Genomic DNA, 19,947 nt, shown 5'->3' with positions numbered 1-19,947 from the left:
AAATAACTAGATATTACTTGAATGGGGATGTTGACATTTCCTTTTTCTCCCTGTGGAAATGGATTTTGAATTTATTTATGGTAGAAAGTGGGCTGCTGCCGATCAGTCTTACAGAAAAAATATATTATCTGAATTATACTGTTTACAATGGATTAAACATGAATCATTGCTCTAGAAGCCGTCCCCCCTATGACTTATTCAAACTATTTCTGATCTAACATTCAAACATTGACTTTGTTTTAAGTGAATAAAAATGGCTCTGCTATTACTTTAAAAAGAAGAACAAGTATATCTTGAATAAATTACGTGCTGTATTGTATTAATCTTAATAATAAAAACTTTGACTTTTAAAATTTTCAAAGTATCTAAAAAAAGTATAAATCATTATTATAAAAAAGTAAATAAAATTATATTTAATACTTGAGAACTAACTTAAATAGAAAGACCAGTTGCTCTTGAAAGACGGAGGTCTTGAGTTGCCTCCATCTCCCGCTACAACGCTCAAATAACAATTAGATGCTCTTAAAATTATAAATAAAATGGAACCTTTAAACCTGAAGAAAGCAAAAGTTTTTCTTCTCCTGCTTTATTTTTGTGTTTTAAATAGCTAAGACCTTTTATCTGGGATCCCATTAGAAAGCAATGGATATATACCTTTCTGATTTGAGAAACACCATTTTCAGTGGATTAGGTTTGGGTATAATTCAACCAACTACATATATAAAATCCAAAGCATTTCTAGAATATACTTTAGTCAGTGCAAACTGAATTAAATAAAATTTAAAGCACCATTTTAAGTTGATAAGTTCCTAATTACATACTTTCAAAAGACAGAAACTCGTTCAAGAAGTGACATAATCAAGCCCACTGAATAATTAAACAACAAGAAAATGTTACAAGTAACATTAAAACCTTGAAAAAATAATATATATATATATATATATATAAACTTTTTTATTAAAAATACAGTATAATCTTTTTTATTTTTACTCTATAAAAATATAAAAAAACAGTTTTTTTTAATTTTTTTTTTGAAAATATGGTATTGTTCTTTTAGATTTCTTTTTTTTTTTTTAATAAAATATAAAAAAACAAAAGAAAAACAGAAGACAATAAAAAAATAACCACATTGTATTTTTAAAGAAAATTTAAAAAATATTATAATAAAATATTTTTTTTTGTTAAATTTAGAATATTTCTAAAAAACTCCCCAAAATCTTTATATTAGATATAAAATCTCTTGTGTCGCTGTTGGTCCAAAGACCATAGCACTCAATCCACTCACGCATATAATAATGTGGGATTTCTTACGGTCTGTCGTTTGGTGCTTTGTCCTATTTTATTGTATTGTTTGTGCAGAAACCTTAATGGAGGTGAAAGGACAAGTGGCAGCCACATCCTTCCTCGTATAATATTTCTGGAAGCTATCTGAATGCTTTGGCTGAGGTCGAGTGACATCAGATTCTGCTGACTCAATGTCTAAATCTTTGTTTCTCCTAAGAGATTAATGATATAAAATTATTAAATTCTTTTTTTTTTTTAATCTCGTTACATTATATTATTGCAAAACTTAAAATTGTTGGGGACTTAATATTAATAAAAACATAGTTTAATGTCCTAATGTCAAAAAGTGAAAAGTCGAGACTTGAAAATGAATTTTTCCAAAAAAAAATAGAAATGTCTGTGCATTATAGAAAATATTGGGAAGGGCAGTTTTGATTAATCTTTTTTTTTGGTAAGCATGGATATTTTTTACATCATAAAAAAGAAAAATATAAATAAAATAGTTATTTTTTTATCCAATTTTAGACGATTATTTTTTACTTGTACAAAAATTAAAAAATATTAATCTTTTTCTTGGTAAGCATGAATATTTTCTACGTCATAAAAAAAAAATAGTTATTTTTTTATCCAATTTTAGACGATTTTTTTTACTTGTACAATAATTAAAAAAATTAAATTTGTTTATTTAATATTATTAATTTTAACTATTTTCTCACTATAATATTCTCAATACGCAGTAAAATATTAATAGATTTATCGACCAATTTATAATTCTTGAGATTTGAAATAAAATAAATTTATATCTTAACTTAAAAAAATTTATATAGTAATTTAAAATTTTAGAATTAAGTAGAAATTAATTAATTATATATATATATATATATATATATATATATATATATATATACTAGTTAATGAAACAATTCTAGACATTAATTATCATTTAATTAACAATTAAAAAGAAAAAGATAATTTACGTACTTAAGAAAATAGCCTATCAAAATTAGAAGAAAGTAATATCTAAGAAAGTTGTTTTAAAGATGGGAATGAGTATTAAGTATCCGCATGTTAAATGGACAGTAGGCTTCGAGTATATACACTAATTTTTTGATTTTCAATTGATGTCGGCTATCTCCTCCTGCTCACCAGTGGCATTATCCAAACATTCAATTCGACCCATTGCTCTTTAGACCCATGGTTACCTATGGCCTATCCGTTCAAGGCCTCCCGCCTGTCTTTGGCCCCGCCAGAGGTCTAGTGAGTTTCTCAATTGATTGATGATCAAAACCACCAATGGCGCGTTGATATAGTTCGTAGAGTGTTTGTTCCATCGGATGCTTTGCTATCCCGAGTCTGTCTCTTAGCGTGACTAGACATGCAAGTTTGGCATTTTTCAAAATCAGGATCATATGATGTCACGTCCGATTATTATGTGGCCAGATCCTTTGTTATGGCCAATAGCTCTGCTGTGGGTGTTTTCTTCTTCGAACAATCAGCAAACAATGGCCTGGAAAGCCATTTGGAAACTTTTGGTGCCGAGCAAAATTCAAGTGTTTATTTGGAAATTTATTAATGAAAGCTTGGCAGTTGGGTGTGGTCAATTGGAGTCTATCCGATAAAATCAAGGCTAATCCTTCACCACCAAGCAAGCCACGAATGGATCCATTGAAGTATGAGAGTTCAATCACACGAGCTAGAAGTAAGAGATTTAAGACTGTCTTGTGTTCTTTCATGGTCCACGTGATAGACAAGATGCATTCAAGAAGCAAGGTTAGCGAGTTGGACTTAGAAGATCAAGATTCAACTTTGATTAATTGTATTTCATTCATAGATTAAAGTCCAACGTGAAGACATGAAGATCAGATATTATTTATGTTGAATTCAAGCCCAAACGTAAAACCCAAGTCCAAGGTTGAATATTTAAAGTTAAAATCCAAATCAAAATAGGAGTTTTCTTTTAACAAGTCCAAGTCAAAATAAGAGTTTACTACTCTTTTACTTCACGTTTTGTTTATTTAGGAGTCTTGGCCGCATATCCTAGTCATTCTAGGATTAGGATTATTTAAACTCTAGAAATAGAGCTATATAATTCTGCAAAAGCATAAATATATCTTTAATTGAATAGAAAACCTTGTTTTTGCTTAAAGAGTTTCTTTGAGTATTCTTGAAATTAAAACTTATTATTTAGGTTTTGATTTCACTTCTACCTTAATTTAATTCTATTAACTTGTTAGTTTCTAGGATTAATTAAGTTCATCTCATTATAGCTATTGATCTTTTTTCTTTATAAATAAGGATGATAGTTCTGCAAATAACTTTTGGCAAACTTTATAAGTATCGATCTTGGCGTGTAATCTTCTCTTCCATAGAAGGTTTACATCATTTGGTATCAGAGCTAGCTTACAAGGTTTGGTTACATATCCTATTTGTTATCTTCGTTGTTCTTCTACTCACGTACTCTTTTATTTGGTTAAAGTCTTCGAGACATTCTAGATATATTGGTTTGTGATATCGTTTCCTTTAATTTGCTTGATTAAAGTCTTCGAGACGTTTCAATCAAATTAAGCTTTATCTCCCCATTCTTCTTCATCTCTCCATGTTCCTCTCCTCGCTCTAGACATACTTTCCTCATCTCGAAAGCTCTTACCTCTCGATTCAGATTTGATTTTTATTAGTTCATCCATCATTTCAGCATACCTATTTTCATTATTAAGCCTTTATCGTTCAAGTTTGGAGTTTATAGCCTCCATAAATGCTCTCATATCTGGAATTCCATGATCAGAATCTTTAGAAGAAGACTGATTAGACATGGTTTCAAGAAGATTGGTTTCTCCCTCACGTGCTTGCACTCAATCAAAGAAAGAGCATAGATGAGTATTATCAAGAGATGGAGATTGCTTTAATTAGGGCCAATATAGAAGAGGATAGGGAGGCTACTATGGCTCAATTTTTGTATGGTCTTAACAAAGATATTGCTAATCTTGTTGAATTACAGCATTATATAGAGATGGAGGACATACTACACATGGCAATAAAGATAGAGCGGCAATTGAAGCAAAAGAGCAAGAACTCTTCTTCAATAAATTCTAATTGGAAATCCATATGGAAAGGTACAAATTCTGCCCAAAACAAAGGAAAGGAAATGTCTAAAGATAATAAAGCCGAAACAAATAGGGATCAGAGCAATAAAAACCGAACTCAAGAAGGCAAACCCAAAAAGATCCAATGCTTCAAATGCCTAGGCTATGGACATATCTCTTCTCAATGTCCGAATAAACGCACTTTAGCATTAAAAGGAGGCGAATTGGTGTATGCTAGTGAAGAAGAAAGTGGAGCTGAAAGTGATGAAGATTCAATGCTCGAATTGGAAGATTGATATTCCGATGATGGAGCTAAGCAAGAGGGGCATTCAGGTGAGCTATGTGGAGTCACCATTAGATTTTTGAACGTGTAACAAGGGGCTGATGATGAAAGCCAAAGAGAGAACATTTTCCATACACCTTGTTTGGTAAGAATAACTCCTTGTGTTTTAATTATTGATAGTGGTAGTTACACTAACGTTGCTAGCACAATGATGGTGGATCGATTGAAACTTCCAACAACCAAACATCCAAAACCATATACTCTTCAATGGTTGAATGATTCGGGAGGTATCAAGGTTACAAAGCAAGTTAGGATAGTGTTTTGTATGCAAAAGTTCCAAGATGAAGTATTGTGTGATGTGATCCCAATGGAAGCTTGTCATATACTTTTGGGAAGACCATGGCTGTTTGATAGAGATGTCATTTACAAGGGGCGTTTAAATTACTATTGTCTTACACTTCAGAACAGACTTTATACTCTTACACCTTTAAGTCCAAATATTGTTAATAAAGACCAACGTACAATGAGACTTAAAGTTGCTGCCCATGAAAGAAAAAGAAAGAAAGAGAGAGTGCACGGGAAACAGAAAAAGTGCACAAGCAAAAGGAGAGTTATGTGGAAAACCATGAGGGGTGTGAGAAAAGAGAGGAAAAAGGAGAGAAAGAGAGTTTGCACAAAAAGAAAACATTAAGTTGTGAGACGCAAAAAAAAGGTGAGTTAAGTGCAAAAGAGAGAAAAATGAGCTTTGTGGCAAGAAAGAGAGATGTGAGAAAAGTTTTAATGTCACAAAAATAAATGCTTGTGCTTGTTTACAAAGAAAGTTTTCTAACCACTAACAATCTTAATGTTTCTTTGCCTTTAAGTTTCAAGTCACTTTTGCAGGAGTTTGAGGACGTGTTCTCCGACGAAATTCCAAGTGGGTTACCACCAATTCATGGAATTGAGCACCAAATTGACTTTGTACCCGGTTCTACCATACCTAATAGGCCAGCATATAGAGCAAATCCTGAGGAAACAAAAGAACTATAACGCCAAGTGGAAGAACTTCTTAATAAAGGTTATGTTAGGGAAAGTTTAAGTCTATGTGCTGTTCCTGTTATACTTGTCCCTAAGAAAGATGGTTCTTGGCGTATGTATGTGGATTGCCATGTAATTAACAAAATAACTATTAAATATCGTCATCCTATACTAGGTTAGATGATATGCTTGATGAGTTGCATGGGGCTGTTGTGTTCACTAAGATTGATATAAGAAAAGGAACTGTTCGAATAGCATTCACTAACATCACCGAAAACATTATTAAAATACTTTTACGAGAAGGTTTTATTGAAAATGTCAGGAAACACTAGGAAGGCAACAAAATTTTTTTGGTTTTAACCCTACGACATAGAAGGAAGAGGAAGTGGTTATCATCAAATTAGAATGAAAAAGGGCGATGAATGGAAAAAAACATTCAAAACTAAATTTTGTTTATATGAGTAGTTAGTCATGCCGTTTGGTTTAACTAATGCACCTAGTACATTCATGAGATTAATGAATCATGTTTTGTGTGCTTATATAGGCAGGTTTATGGTTGTCTATTTTAATGATATACTTATTTATAGCAGGTCTTATGATGAACATGTAAAGCACGTGGGCTTAGTTCTTGAAACTTTATGCAAAGAAGTTCTGTTTGCTAACCTCAAGAAGTGCGATTTTTGCACAAACAAAATTATTTTTCTTGGTTTTGTTGTTAGTGCAAAAGGAATTGATGTTGATGAAGAAAAGGTGAAGGCAATCAAAAAGTGGCCGATTCCCACAAATGCAAGTGAAGTTCGAAGTTTTCATGGACTAGCAAGCTTCTATAGGCGTTCTGCAAAAGATTTCAGTACCATTGCCGCACCATTGAATGAATTAGTGAAGAAAGATGTGAAGTTTAATTGGGGAGAAGCACAACAATCGGTGTTTGACTTGCTCAAATAAAAACTTACTTCTTGTCCTATTCTATCTCCTCCTAATTTTGATAAAACTTTTGAGATTGATTATGATGCTTCCGGTATAAGTACTGGAGCTGTTCTAATGCAAGATGGAAAACCAATAGCCTATTTTAGCTAAAAGTTGAATGGAGCAAGCCTGAAGTATCCAACTTATGATAAGGAACTCTATGCACTTGTTAGAGCTTTAGAAGTATGGCAACATTACTTGCTGCCCAAAGAGTTCGTGATCCACACCGATCACGAATCCTTGAAGTACTTAAAGGGTCAAAACAAGCTGAATAGAAGACATGCTAAATGGAGTGAGTTCATTGAAGCATTCCCTTATGTCATCAAGTACAAGCAAGGTAAAGATAGCATAGTGGCCGATGCTTTATCTAGAAGGTATGCTTTATTGCTGTTTTAGATGCCAAATTACTAGGTTTTGAATAAATAAAAGACTTATATCATGATGATAGTAATTTCGGCCAAGTGTATAAGGCATGTGAACTAGGTGCGTTTGATAAGTATTATAGGCATGGTGGTTTTCTTTTCTTTGAAAAACGTTTATGCATTCCTTCTTAATCTATGCGTGATTTACTTGTGAAAGAAGCACATGAGGGTGGTCTGATGGGACACTTTGGTATTCAAAAGACTTTAGATGTATTGCATGATCACCTTTATTGGTCTTGCATGAAAAAGAATGTTTTGCGATTTTGTGCAAATTGTATTGTGTGCAAACATGCTAAGTCTAAGCTTCAACCACATGGTTTGTATATACCTCTCTCTATACCTAGTTCACCTTGGGTTGATATTTCTATGGATTTTGTACTTGGATTACCTAGAACTAGGCATGGGCATGATAGCATATTTGTTGTTGTTGATAGGTTTTTAAAGATGGCACATTTTATAGCTTGTAAGAAAACTAATGATGCACAATATATTGCTGACCTATTCTTTAGAGAGGTAGTGCGTTTACATGGTATGCCACGCACCATAGTTAGTGATAGGGATGCTAAGTTTTTGAGCTACTTTTGAAAGACTTTATGGGGTAAATTAGGTACACGCTTGTTATTTTCAACAACTTGTCACCCACAAACCGATGGTCAAACTGAAGTAGTAAATAGAACACTATCACAACTACTACGCACCATAGTAAAATGCAATATTAAGAGTTGGGAGGATTGCTTGTCGCATATAGAATTTGCTTATAATAGAACCATGCATTCTTCAACTAAATTTTGCCCTTTTGAGATTGTCTATGGGTTTGTACCTTTGATTCCGTTAGATTTGATTGCTTTACCTTTAAAGGAACAAACTAACCTTGATGGCAAGAAAAAGGCCGAATATGTGCTTAAATTGCATGAACAGGTTCGAGCTAATCTAGAGCGTAAGAATGAAGCAAATGCTAAACACGCTAACAAAGGAAGAAAAGAGGTAATCTTAAAACCCGGAGATTGGGTGTGGATATACATGCGCAAAGAAAGATTCTCAAACCAAAGAAAAAGTAAGTTGATGCTAAGAGGAGATGCACCTTTTCAAGTGTTGGAACGCATCAACAATAATGCTTACAAGATTGACTTGTCCGGTAAGTATGGAGTTAGAGCTACATTCAATATTGCTGATTTATCTCCATTTTCTTTTGATGAAGGTCTTGATTCGAGGATAAATCCTTTCGAGGAGGGAAGGGATGATAAAATCAAGGCTAATCCTTCACCACCAAGTAAGCCACGAATGGATCCATTGAAGTATGAGGGTCCAATCACACGAGCTAGAAGCAAGAGATTCAAGGCTGCCTTGTGTTCTTTCATGGTCCACGTGATAGAAAAGATGCATTCAAGAAGCAAGGTTAGCGAGTTGGATTTAGAAAATCAAGATTCAACTTTGATTAATTGTATTTCATTAATGGATTAAAGCCCAACGTGAAGACATGAAGATCAGATCTTATTTATGTTGAATTCAAGCCCAAACGTAAAGCCCAAGTCCAATGTTGAATATTCAAAGTCAAAATCCAAATCAAAATAGGAGTCTTCTTTTAACAAGTCCAAGTCAAAATAGGAGTTTACTACTCTTTTACTTTAAGTTTTGTTTATTTAGGAGTCTTGGCTGCATATCCTAGTCATTCTAGGATTAGGATTATTTAAACTCTATAAATAGAGCTATGTAATTCTGCAAAAGCATACATATATCTTTGATTGAATAGAAAACCTTGTTTTTGTTTAAAGAGTTTCTTTGAGTGTTCTTGAAATTAAAGCTTATTGTTTAGGTTTTGATTTCACTTCTACCTTAATTTAATTCTATTAACTTGTTAGTTTCTAGGATTAATTAAGTTCATCTCATTATAGCTATTGATCTTATTTCTTTATAAATAAGGGTGATAGTTCCGCAAATAACTTTTGGCAAACCTTATAAGTATCGATCTTGGCGTGTAATATTCTCTTCCATAGAAGGTTTACATCACCATCCCTCCAATTGCCATATTGGAGGGATCTGGGCAGCTTTTCTGTTGAGACTTAAGCCTCCTTTTAGGCATGCCCTTTGCTGCTTATTGGTCAAAACTCCAAGATTCCATTTTCTAATCCGCCTAAAATTAGATTCATATTTGTCGTTGTGCTTTTGGCTCTTTGGAAGGCTCGTAATGCTTAGATGTTTGAGCAAAAGGCTTTGGACCTGCAAAGATATTGGTCACAAGGCATTCCAATTCCAACAAGAATTCACTATAAGTAGACTAATCGAGTCGTCCATTTATACTCGTTTGATTGCTCCTGTTATAGCTTATTGGTTGACCCCTTCTTTTGGATTTATAAAACTAAACTTCGATGGGGCTGTCAATAGGCATGGCAACTTTGGTGCTTGGAGTGTTGTTGCTAGGAACCACCTGGGGGATGTTTGTTGGTTATTAGCACAACGAGTTAACGATTGTACAAATGCTCTGCTTATTGAAGTCCTTGGTCTCATAGGGGCCATCCAGCTCGCCAAGGAGAAAGGGTGGAAGGTAATGCAAAGGCAATCATTGACAACACCAATGGCGGTCCCATCCCATCTCTGGATGTTGTTGTTGTGATAGATGATATACAATGTTAAAGAGTCGAGTTTTCTTGCTATTTGTTTAATTTTGTACCTCGAAATGCTAATTGGGTGGCTCATGATACAACCAAAAAGGCCATTTCTTATGTATTCTTCTGTTCCAACCTCAATACCTTGTCTAACTAGCTTATGGGAGTTTTGGATTCACAGTATCTTCCTCTTTGATGAACCTATTTATTCTGGTTAAAAAAAGAGTATTTATTTTTAAAAGTAAATAGTTTTGGATTTGAGTTTTCTTCATAATGCAAGGTTTTTCGACTTTATTAATAACTTACAAAAGATTGCCTATTTCATACTAAATTTTAAAAGACAAATGCTGAGGTTAGGAAAATTTAGTATGTTTCTAATTTAGTATTATATCCTATTTAATTTATTAAGGAAAGGTATCTATCACAGATGCGGACTCAATCATATACATATACAATGTGAAAAGTACAAGTAATATGAGCAAGCTAGCTAGTAAAACCGTTTATGTACAACAAAATAAAGCATAATTTCAAAAAAGATAGTTGTAATAGTCTACAAGTACGTGTATAAACATAACTGAGAAGACTGCCCTGGTTAATTAGACCGTCACAAAATTCAGGACCGAAATACCCACACTCACTGCCACCTCAATTGTCCACCACCGGCGAGGGTAATTTTGTAATTAAGTTACTATAAAACTAGAGATGCATCTTTGTCTTTCACTGAGAACTTAACTTCTTTTTTTCTTTAGTCAATAGCCATTTGTGTTACTTTTCTTGTCCGATTAGAGAGGAGAATTTGAGACTCTCCCAAACTCCAATTTCTTATTTAAATTAATATTATATATTAAAATATATATTAAAATCTTATAAATTAGAAGAGTTATGTTATAAATACAATTTTTTTACTATTTAAATCAAATATTTTTTACTATAGTATTTTCTATTTTTATCATTGATCAAGTTGTATTTTTTCGTTTTCAACGAATAAAAGATTCATAATTTTTATTAAAAAATAATAAATTTTAATTAAAGTTAAAATTAATTTTTGTGATAATATAAAATTTATTAGAGATAATATTGAAATTAAAAGAAAAAACTATATCAATATATCTATTTTTTAAAATGGTATATTTTAGAATTTTCTGTATTCTAGATTGAAAATTAAAAATTTAAGGATAAGAAATTTTTAAAATTTATGAATTCAGAATATTTTATTTTAATCGATGACAATAAATTTAACTTAAATATATAAATTCATAAAATTCATGGATTCAGTTTTTTTCTCATCAATTTGTGCTAAAACATAGTTTTGGATTCTGGGCAATTCCTTCTTTTTTTTTAAAAAAAAAAAAGAAAAAAGAAGAAATTAAAGCTTGATCGTGTTTCTAAATGCTTCATACTGCTTCACTCTTGCTCATTGCAATCTTTCTAATTCGAATTGAAATATAGAGTGCAGATTGGTTAACATTTGTTAACTTTGGCACATGGGTGCTATGCATATTCACAGCAGTGCTTGACGTTGTTAAGACGTCACAATTCTGCCTAATAACAGTTTAGTATAACATAATTTTCACTTTTGGAATTGACTTGAAGAAATGAATAAAACCAAGTCCTAGAGCGGGCTCGTCTGTTCCATGGGGAATTCATTATCAGCCAAGAGGTTGCAAACCAGGACGATGGTAATGAGACTAGCTAGGAATGGCTGCCTCCTCCGGATGGTTTTGTCAAGTGCAATTTTGACAGGGCTTTTCAGAAACAAAGGAAGCAAGGAGCACAAGGTGGGGTGATTAGAGATCAGGGGGTGGGGGAAGAGCTCCTCTGGTGCAGCGCTGGCTGGTTGAAGAATTGTAATTCTGTGCATTTGATGGAGGCGTTAGCACTCCGAGGAGCCATCCAGTTAGCGAAACACAAGGGTCTTCAGCCGGTAGTATTCGAAAGAGATGCGAATCTCAAGTCATGGCAGCAGTCATGAAGGATATTAGGCAACTTGGTCATCGTTTTCAGAGTTGTTCCTTCGGTTTTACTCCTACAGTTAACAATTGGGTGGCTGAGTCCTTAGCCAAAAAAGCCCTTTCTGGTCATGGTCTGGATTCTGAGCGCCTACGTAGCTGGCTGCATGAATTGTAATCACTTTTCCTGTTAACGAAGTGACCTTTGTGTTAAAAAAAATAAAAGAAATTCTGTATTAGTTCTACTGACGACCTGAATTTCTGGTACTTGCAAAATGTACAGTTTTTCAGAGCTGCATCTGATTAGATCACTTATTTTTAATCTTGATTATTGAATGAGACGAGGAAGAATTTATCACTGTCGTTTAAGTTAAGAACTCTTTACATCTACCAGGAAAATCATCTGCCTGAGCTGGAAAACCAGAAGTTCAACCAGGATGATACAAATAAGAGCAGCCATTTACAGATATTAATATCATAATTTTAATATTAGCCCATTTGATTTTAATAAATTTTCAGATAAAATATTAAATTGAATCCGCATCAACTAAATAAATTTAAAACAAAATAAGTTAACAAATAAAAAATGGAATCCATATCAACTAAGATAACCTAAATCAATTTTCTTAAGAAAAATATCAAAAGTAAAACCATTGAGCTAAACTAATAAAAGGCGAAAAGGAAAGAAAAAGAAAAAATAAAGAAAATCAAAGCATCTCTTGTTTCAGAATACTAAAGTCATCGGGGTAACAATTCAGAAAGACTTGCACTGTTCACAGAACCTACATCTTGACTCGTTGATTTACTTACATTTTTTTCAATTTCATCATTACTTGTAACTGAAAACGCAGGCCTTTTAGGACTAACAATAGTATCATTTTCGTTTTTCAGCATGGAACAAATTTGCAAGATTGATGGTCTATCTATTGGACTTTCCTGAACACATAACAAGCCTACTTGCAGACATCTCAAGAGTTTACAGGTTGAATGTGAATCATCTAGTACTGGATCCAGAAACTCCTTGCCATTCCCTGTTTCCCAAAATTCGTACGCCTGTGACAGGACATAATAATCAATCGTATTCTGTATTTATTGAAGATATTGGAGCATTAATCTTAAGCAGGTCGTTCTTACATATTCCAAGAGGTTCAGGTTTACATGGGAACCATAATAGCATGTGTTCTTCTTGCCACTTATAATTTGTAGAAGCAGAACTCCGAAGCTGTAAACATCATATTTTGTGGAGTAGACGCCGCGTTTAACATATTCAGGAGGTACATAGCCGCTGCATAAATTGTATTTGTATAAAAATCAACAAGATGGTTATGCATGCATGTAGTTCCTCAGGATCAGAAAGAATCATATCTTTTTCAGAAAGTCGATTTGCTTACTATGTTCCGACAATCTGGCATGTATTGGCTTCATGGTTTTCCTTTTGGAAGATTCTTGCCATTCCGAAATCAGAGATCTTTGGCTTCATATTGCTGTCCAACAGAATGTTGCTAGATTTAATATCTTTGTGGATTATCGTCAAATTTGAGTATTCTTGGAGGTACAGAAGGCCTTGAGCAATCCCTTCAATGATGTGAACACGTTTTTCCCAGTTCAATTCCAGTCTTCTTTTCTGGTCTACATCAATCAATCAAATCCATCGAAAGAGAAATAAATTATTTATGGGTTATGAACGTGTTGTTTATATTGTCAAATTAAGGAAGAATTGTACAGAGAATTCAATCGTACCAAATAGGTAAAAGTCAAGACTTTTATTTGGCATGTACTCATAGATCAACATCTTCTCTTTCCTTTCTGTGCAATACCCCAAAAGTCTTACTAGATTAACATGTTGCAGCTTTGCTGTAAGTTTAAGCTCATTTTTGAACTCCTTAAGCCCTTGATTCGAAGTTTTTGATAGTCTTTTGACTGCTATCTCCTGTCCTCTTGGCAGTTTACCCTGGCAAAGCCAACAAAAAAGGACTTGTGTTGTAATATGTTATTAAGCAAGGATTGAACACAAACAACTTACAATAACTTAGTTGAGAGTCTCACCTTGTAAACAGGTCCATATCCACCTTCTCCAATCCAATTTTCGCAACAGAAGTTACCGGTAGCTGCTTTGATTTCAGAGAAGGTAAAAACCTGCAGATTAGGTGCATTCTGGTCTGGAGATTCATTCACAACTGTAATAGGCTGTCCTAATTCAAAGCTTGGTACCTCGCCAAACTCTGTGTTCCCTGAACCACGAGACAGAGTGTAACAAACATATTACCTGATTTGAGTTTCTGTAGATGGTTGGTATCTTAGTCTACAGTCAGAAAATGTTTACCTCTTGATTTGAGTGTTCTGCATCTTATATAGTAAGATGCAGAGGCAAAGAGCAGAAGGATAACCACAACAATTGGAACTAGAACTATTATAATTTGGGATTTCTTCTTCTTTTCATCATTGCCAACCCCATAAGCTGTCAAGTACATCCCAATAATTAGGAACCATAAGAACACCAAACAAGAATCATAGATACTTGACTAATGATTTCTTACCTGCCCGTGAAAGCTTCCAATCATCGTCATTTGCGAGCTGAAAGACAAAGTAACCAAGTAGTCCCTTTGTCACGGCATAAGAAATCTTAGTCCTAATAGCCTCAACATCGTCAAAATTTATCCAGGTTGTTCTGATAGTGAAGTAATTCACTGCATATGTTGCATTGTAGGTAGAAGCGACTCCATATCCATAACCGGAAATAACTGATTGAATCATCTTATAGCCTATAGATCCATCCATCGTCAAATCCGGTCCGGAGGACGGTGCACCAACGGAATTGTCATTTGGGTTCACGAGCGTCCATGCGTATCCGTGATAAGGCAGACCCAAAACCAGCTTGCTTGGTGGCAGTCCTCTTTCTAACCATGCCCTTACACAAAAATCAGTATTAACATGCCCTGAAGGATCATATAAAGCTGCATGGTTGCCTGTGGCCCTCTCTTTTAAGGGCAAATGATAGTCGAAGGTTAAGATATTTACCCAATTCAAGTTTCGCTCAATGGACTCAACTGGAAAAGTCAAGTTACCAATAACCGGCAGGCGATAAGTCATCATCGTCAGGATTATCTGAGGCTCACTGGAATTTCTCGACTCAGAATTTACAGCAGCCCGCCATTCTTCTAAAAGAACTCCAACGTTTTTCATGTCGAAGCTTGTGTTAGGCCAAAGCCACGCGAGGTCTAGGCCATGGAAGCCGTATCTCCTGGCGATTTTTATTGAAGATCTGATAAAGGCCTTCCTGTAAGAAGGTTGGCTGACCATTGTAGAAAAGGTGGAATAGTTTCTATAAGCAAGTCCGATGGACAGAAGAGTAATGATTGATGGGCTCTTTCGCTTAAGGGTGGCAGTGAAGGTAGAGACATCTTGCTCGTTAGAGAAGGGATAGGAGAGCTGATAAGTGGAATTATCGATGCCTGCAAAACCATAATAAATATGAGTAAACAGAGCAGAATTCACACTCGATGCAGGGAGGTTGCCAGAAGAATCATAGTAAGCAGCTTTGATCCAGGGTTTCGCCATTAACAAGGGAAGATTATTGAGATTAAGTACGAAGATTAGTAGAGTAATGATTCTGGTAGTCATGAAGGAAGAAAGGTAATTTTGCTTCTTCTTTCTCAGTTGCCAATTTGATAACAGTTTTCTTTTCTTTCTTTTTACTTGAAGAAAGATAGTTTGTAGCACGTTAATTTCAATTCGTGTGGAAATGGTTATGCTAGTCAATAAATTGGGTAGCAAATTAACTTGTTCTTTTTCTTTTTTGGGCCAGCAAAGCAATTAGCAATAAAATGATCCACTTCTCTACTTGTTCATTAATTTACTCAATAATAAATCTAAAAGCCGCCAGTCATTTTTTAACAATTTCAATCCCTTTGCTCAATTTAAGACAAAAAAAAACTTCAATCTATTTTCTTTCTTTTTTATTTGAAACTGCCCAGATAGATTTAATTTATGTATTTATAAATAAATTAAAATAAATACTATATTAGTTAATTAATTTATTATTATTAACTATATTGAGTTTTACTTGAGAACTTCTTGAAGTTTTTTATATTAAATAAGTGGCAGAAAGAAAAGGAGGGAGCAGAGACCTCCGTTCCTGGAAGTCAGACAGCCAACAACGGACAAATGGGCAGTAAGAGTTGCCGATCTCTGAACAGAAAACATTTCTTAAATGACCTCAATTCACATGCACTGCTTATTATATTACTGTCCTCAACGTTTTGATTTCAACTTTCTCCTTACTTTTTCTTGAATAGTTATCCAATGTATATATATGGTCAAACCTCCTCCTCCTTCTTCCTTTTCTTTAACTCTTGAGAGGGCATAAAAACCTAAAGAACAAAATAAAAGAAAAAGAAACTCCATTGGAGCATAACAAGTTAAGCTATTGAGTCAATGAAGCCCATCTTTTATCTTGTTATTTTTCTTCATTAGGAGATAAGTTATTATATAATAAGGTGAAACCAGTTATCTTTTTACATTTCCAAATTATTGATTTTAGTAGGTTATCCTTTTCAGATTCAAACCAGTTAGCTGTTATATAATGATATTGCTTCCTATGGAAACAGAGCATAAGTTTTGAAAGCCCATCTTCTTCTTCTTCTTCTTCTTCTTCTTCGTCATTTTTCCTCCTTGTACACCATAACTATCCCACTTTCTCCACATTTAAATAAGCAGAGTCCATGATTTCGATTGTCTTAACAGATAATGAGATGCATCAACTCTCATGGTGTGTCTAGGAGCATACTTTTGAAGGAAAAAAGAAGCATTTTATTTTATATAAAAAAAGGACTCAATTCATACATAATTCTACATATTATATCTCAAAACAATTAATATTTAAAATACTCACACTATCAAATATTTAATCCATCAATTGAAATTTCTTGCATACACTTACTATACTCTATAATTTATTATCTATGTATAAATTAATAAAAAGAAGTAAATAACATTTATAAGTATAAAATTTCATTTTTTTTGAAATAATAATATAAATAATTACTGAACTTCATTCTTAATTTCAACTATCAATTATCGTAAATAAAAAATAAATATATCAGAAAAATAGTTAATAATAATAAAATAATAAAAAAAGACTTATGATACTGATAAAATAATCAAATTATAATTAAATAATTAATAAAAGATTTTATAATTAAAATAAATAGATTTAATAATCATTTGTAAGATTACTTCCTTGGTTAATAAGTAGTAATAAGAATCACTGACCTCCTGCTTAAGAAGTCAATAAATGGTAAGCAAATGAAAGAAAAAGGTTATGGCGACTGATATTTGTTCCGTTTCATACAGCAGAGAGCAAACAGGTGATATTTTCTCCAACGGAAGTCCAGCACTTCCACCTACAAACAAACACGTGGACCCAGAAAATCCACATCCTCTGCTTTGACACGTCATCATCGTACTTCCAACTTCCAATTCCTTATTACCTTGGAATTCTGAGACAATAAAAGAGCCGTATAGGATGGGTTTTACATATAAATGAAATTTTTTATACCTAAAAATTATATATTTATATTTAAAAAAAGAAATTTAGACGACGGACTATATAACGGAAGACAGCCAGTCTTTTATTTCCGCTATAAAAATAAAAATTCGTTTAAAATAAAAAAAATAACTCAAACTTAAAGCGAAAACTCATTTAAACAAAGAAAATAACTCAAACTTAACATCTCTCAGTCTAAATAGGCATATACCCATTTAAACTAAACCTTAAAAAAAGTGAGTAATAATGTTTTATAGGTCGACGTCAGATGGAATGGAGTTTACACCAAATTAGACGTTCTCTCTCTGTCGCAACACAAATTTGGCTTTGGCTGCTTCTGCATCAGAGGGATAATATTAGAAGACCCCGACCGACTGCCCCCGAACAATTGACTGACCAGACATCAAGGATGTTTTGCATTTCTCACACGTATCTATTATGTTTATTTTTTTTGTTCTTCCTCTGGCGGTGGATTCAGATGCATAACACCTTTGTCTTCCAGTTTGCTGACATAGTCTTTGCCTCCTGTCAGCGTACAGTAGTAATGACCACAAATGTTTTTCAATTGATAAGATGACTGTTATATTATGAAAATAAAGAATTTAAAAGATTAATTAAAAGTTGAAATTATAAGAAAATAATTTGAAACAAACAATTATAAAATAATTAAGATTTATTATTAAGTTGTTTTATATTATAATATAATATTTAAAATTAGATAAAAGGTATAAAAAAGAATTTAAAAAATAGTTTACGATTCATATAATATGCCATGAAGGAGAGAGAAAACAATGTTAAAATATTCTTTCATATATATATATATATATATTTCATTGATACTATTTTGACATAGTTTAGTTTCAAGTAAAAAGACTTTGTTAATAGAATTAATTTTTGTATTAATAAATAAAATATTTTTAATGTATTTATTAAAATTTCTAAAATGGATTTTTTATGCAATTTAATATATTTTTAAGTATTTAATAACTTTTTTTTTCAAATTCTTCTTTATAATTTTAATTTTTGATTAGATTTTTTAAAATTTTCTATTCTCATAGTTAAATAATTATATTATCAATTAAAAAACTGTTTTTAAATTATAATATTTATAGTTATTTATACCTTTCATCCATCATTATATTCTATTTGAAGTATATTTAAACGAAATTATTTTGATATGATTCAATGTGAAATAAAAAATTTAGTTAATTAAAAATTTATTTTTGATTAGATTTTCCATAATTTAGTAACTTAAAAAATAATATAAAATAGTTTTATTTTTATATATGTAAATTAAGAAAATATTACTTGATTATATACTTAAAATATATAAATTACTACATCAACAAAAAGATATTAAAAGATAAATAAAATAATATGATATTAAATCAAGTTATAACATAATTATTTAATTATTCAATTTATATTTATAAAAGTTTATTTCATTTATTTTTATGAGATACTCCTATTTATTTATTTATATATAGATGTTATGGATATAGTAAAAAAAATTACGAAGTTCAAACTATAAAAAATTATTACATTATGTAAAAAAAATAAAAAATTCTTAATGAATGAATTTATCGTCATTAAGATTAATAAATATTTAAAATTTTTTAAAAATATAACATATTTACATATTCAATAAAAAACTCAACATTATATATATATATATATATATATATATATATATATATATATATATATATAATATTATATCAGATAGATTTAGTAAAAATATCAAAAATAAATTAATTGATTATATAATTAATTTATTTTTGATATTTTGCTAAATCTATCTGATATAATATTATTCAATCTTAATATTATTAATTTTATAATTTTTATTAATATTAAAATTAAACCGCTCATAACACCGGCAATTATTTAGTTTAATAAGAACGCAGCAATTTGCCCAAACAATCACCTTCACAATGAAAATTAAACCAAGAAAATGAGATAACTTTTAGTTGTCAGCTTTTGATTTGGGCTTTTAATTACTACTGCGGACGGCACCTATGGGTAACTCCAACCATTAACCTCCAACCGGTTCTTAAATTTGATTCATGAGTACTAAAGTTTACGTTATAATATAATTTCTTCACTTTGATGGATTGAAGAATTGAAAAGAAAAAAGAAAAGTATGTACTTTTTAGAGTAAGCATCCTCGTACTAAAATTTTGATTTATATTTTCAATCTGGACTAATATTTTAACTTTTTTAATATTTAAATTTAAATTTTTGATTATTTAATTTTTATAATGTGAATTATAAAATTTCATATCACCGACCTTTTTGTTGTCTATATCATACTCGATAAATAAGGTAAATTATTTTATTGATATCAAAACCTTGCTACTTATATTCAGATAATACCAGTTTTTTAATTTTTTTTTTAGTATCACCATCCATTACTTTTTATCTTAATTGATAGTATTTATTGGAACTTCAGTAATTTTTTTACTGATATGTTAGTTAATCTGAAGCTCAGGTGAATTTTCAGTTGCATGTCAATAAAAAATCACTGAAATCACCATCCATTACTTTTTATCTTAATTGATAGTATTTATTGGAACTTCAGTAATTCTTTTACTGATATGTTAGTTAATCTGAAGCTTATGTGAATTTTCAGTTGCATGTCAATAAAAAATCACCGAAATTCCATAGGTACTATCGATTGAATCAGAAACACTGGATATGTTATTAAAAAAGAATAAATTAAAAAATTTATACTATTTAGATATAAGTACAAAATTTTAATAACAATAGAGTAATTTATTCAAAACATGACGTAAAAA

General features: G+C 31.8%; 1 protein-coding gene across 2 annotated transcripts; it reads right to left on the bottom strand.

Annotated features, from left to right (window-relative positions):
- Nucleotides 1–12,302: 12,302 nt before the first annotated feature.
- LOC8262832 (cysteine-rich receptor-like protein kinase 34) lies at nucleotides 12,303–15,391 on the bottom strand. 2 transcript variants are annotated; one of them, XM_048372032.1, is made up of 8 exons: nucleotides 14,623–14,745; nucleotides 14,142–14,512; nucleotides 13,928–14,062; nucleotides 13,651–13,835; nucleotides 13,345–13,555; nucleotides 12,996–13,233; nucleotides 12,739–12,889; nucleotides 12,303–12,657 (listed from the first exon to the last, which is right to left on the bottom strand). In XM_048372032.1, the coding sequence occupies exons 2-8, from the start codon at nucleotides 14,380–14,382 to the stop codon at nucleotides 12,343–12,345; spliced, it is 1,476 nt and encodes a 491-aa protein (XP_048227989.1). In that variant the 5' UTR covers nucleotides 14,383–14,512; nucleotides 14,623–14,745; the 3' UTR covers nucleotides 12,303–12,342. The 2 variants fall into 2 exon arrangements, with proteins under 2 accessions (XP_048227989.1, XP_015577455.3); XM_015721969.3 differs by having other exon boundaries at nucleotides 14,142–15,391.
- Between the last annotated feature and the right edge of the window lie 4,556 nt (nucleotides 15,392–19,947).

This window comes from Ricinus communis, chromosome 3, assembly GCF_019578655.1.
Source record: "Ricinus communis isolate WT05 ecotype wild-type chromosome 3, ASM1957865v1, whole genome shotgun sequence".
NCBI lineage: Eukaryota > Viridiplantae > Streptophyta > Magnoliopsida > Malpighiales > Euphorbiaceae > Ricinus > Ricinus communis.
Note: the sequence above shows the minus strand (reverse complement) of the source record. Positions and strands in the feature narration are given on the sequence as shown.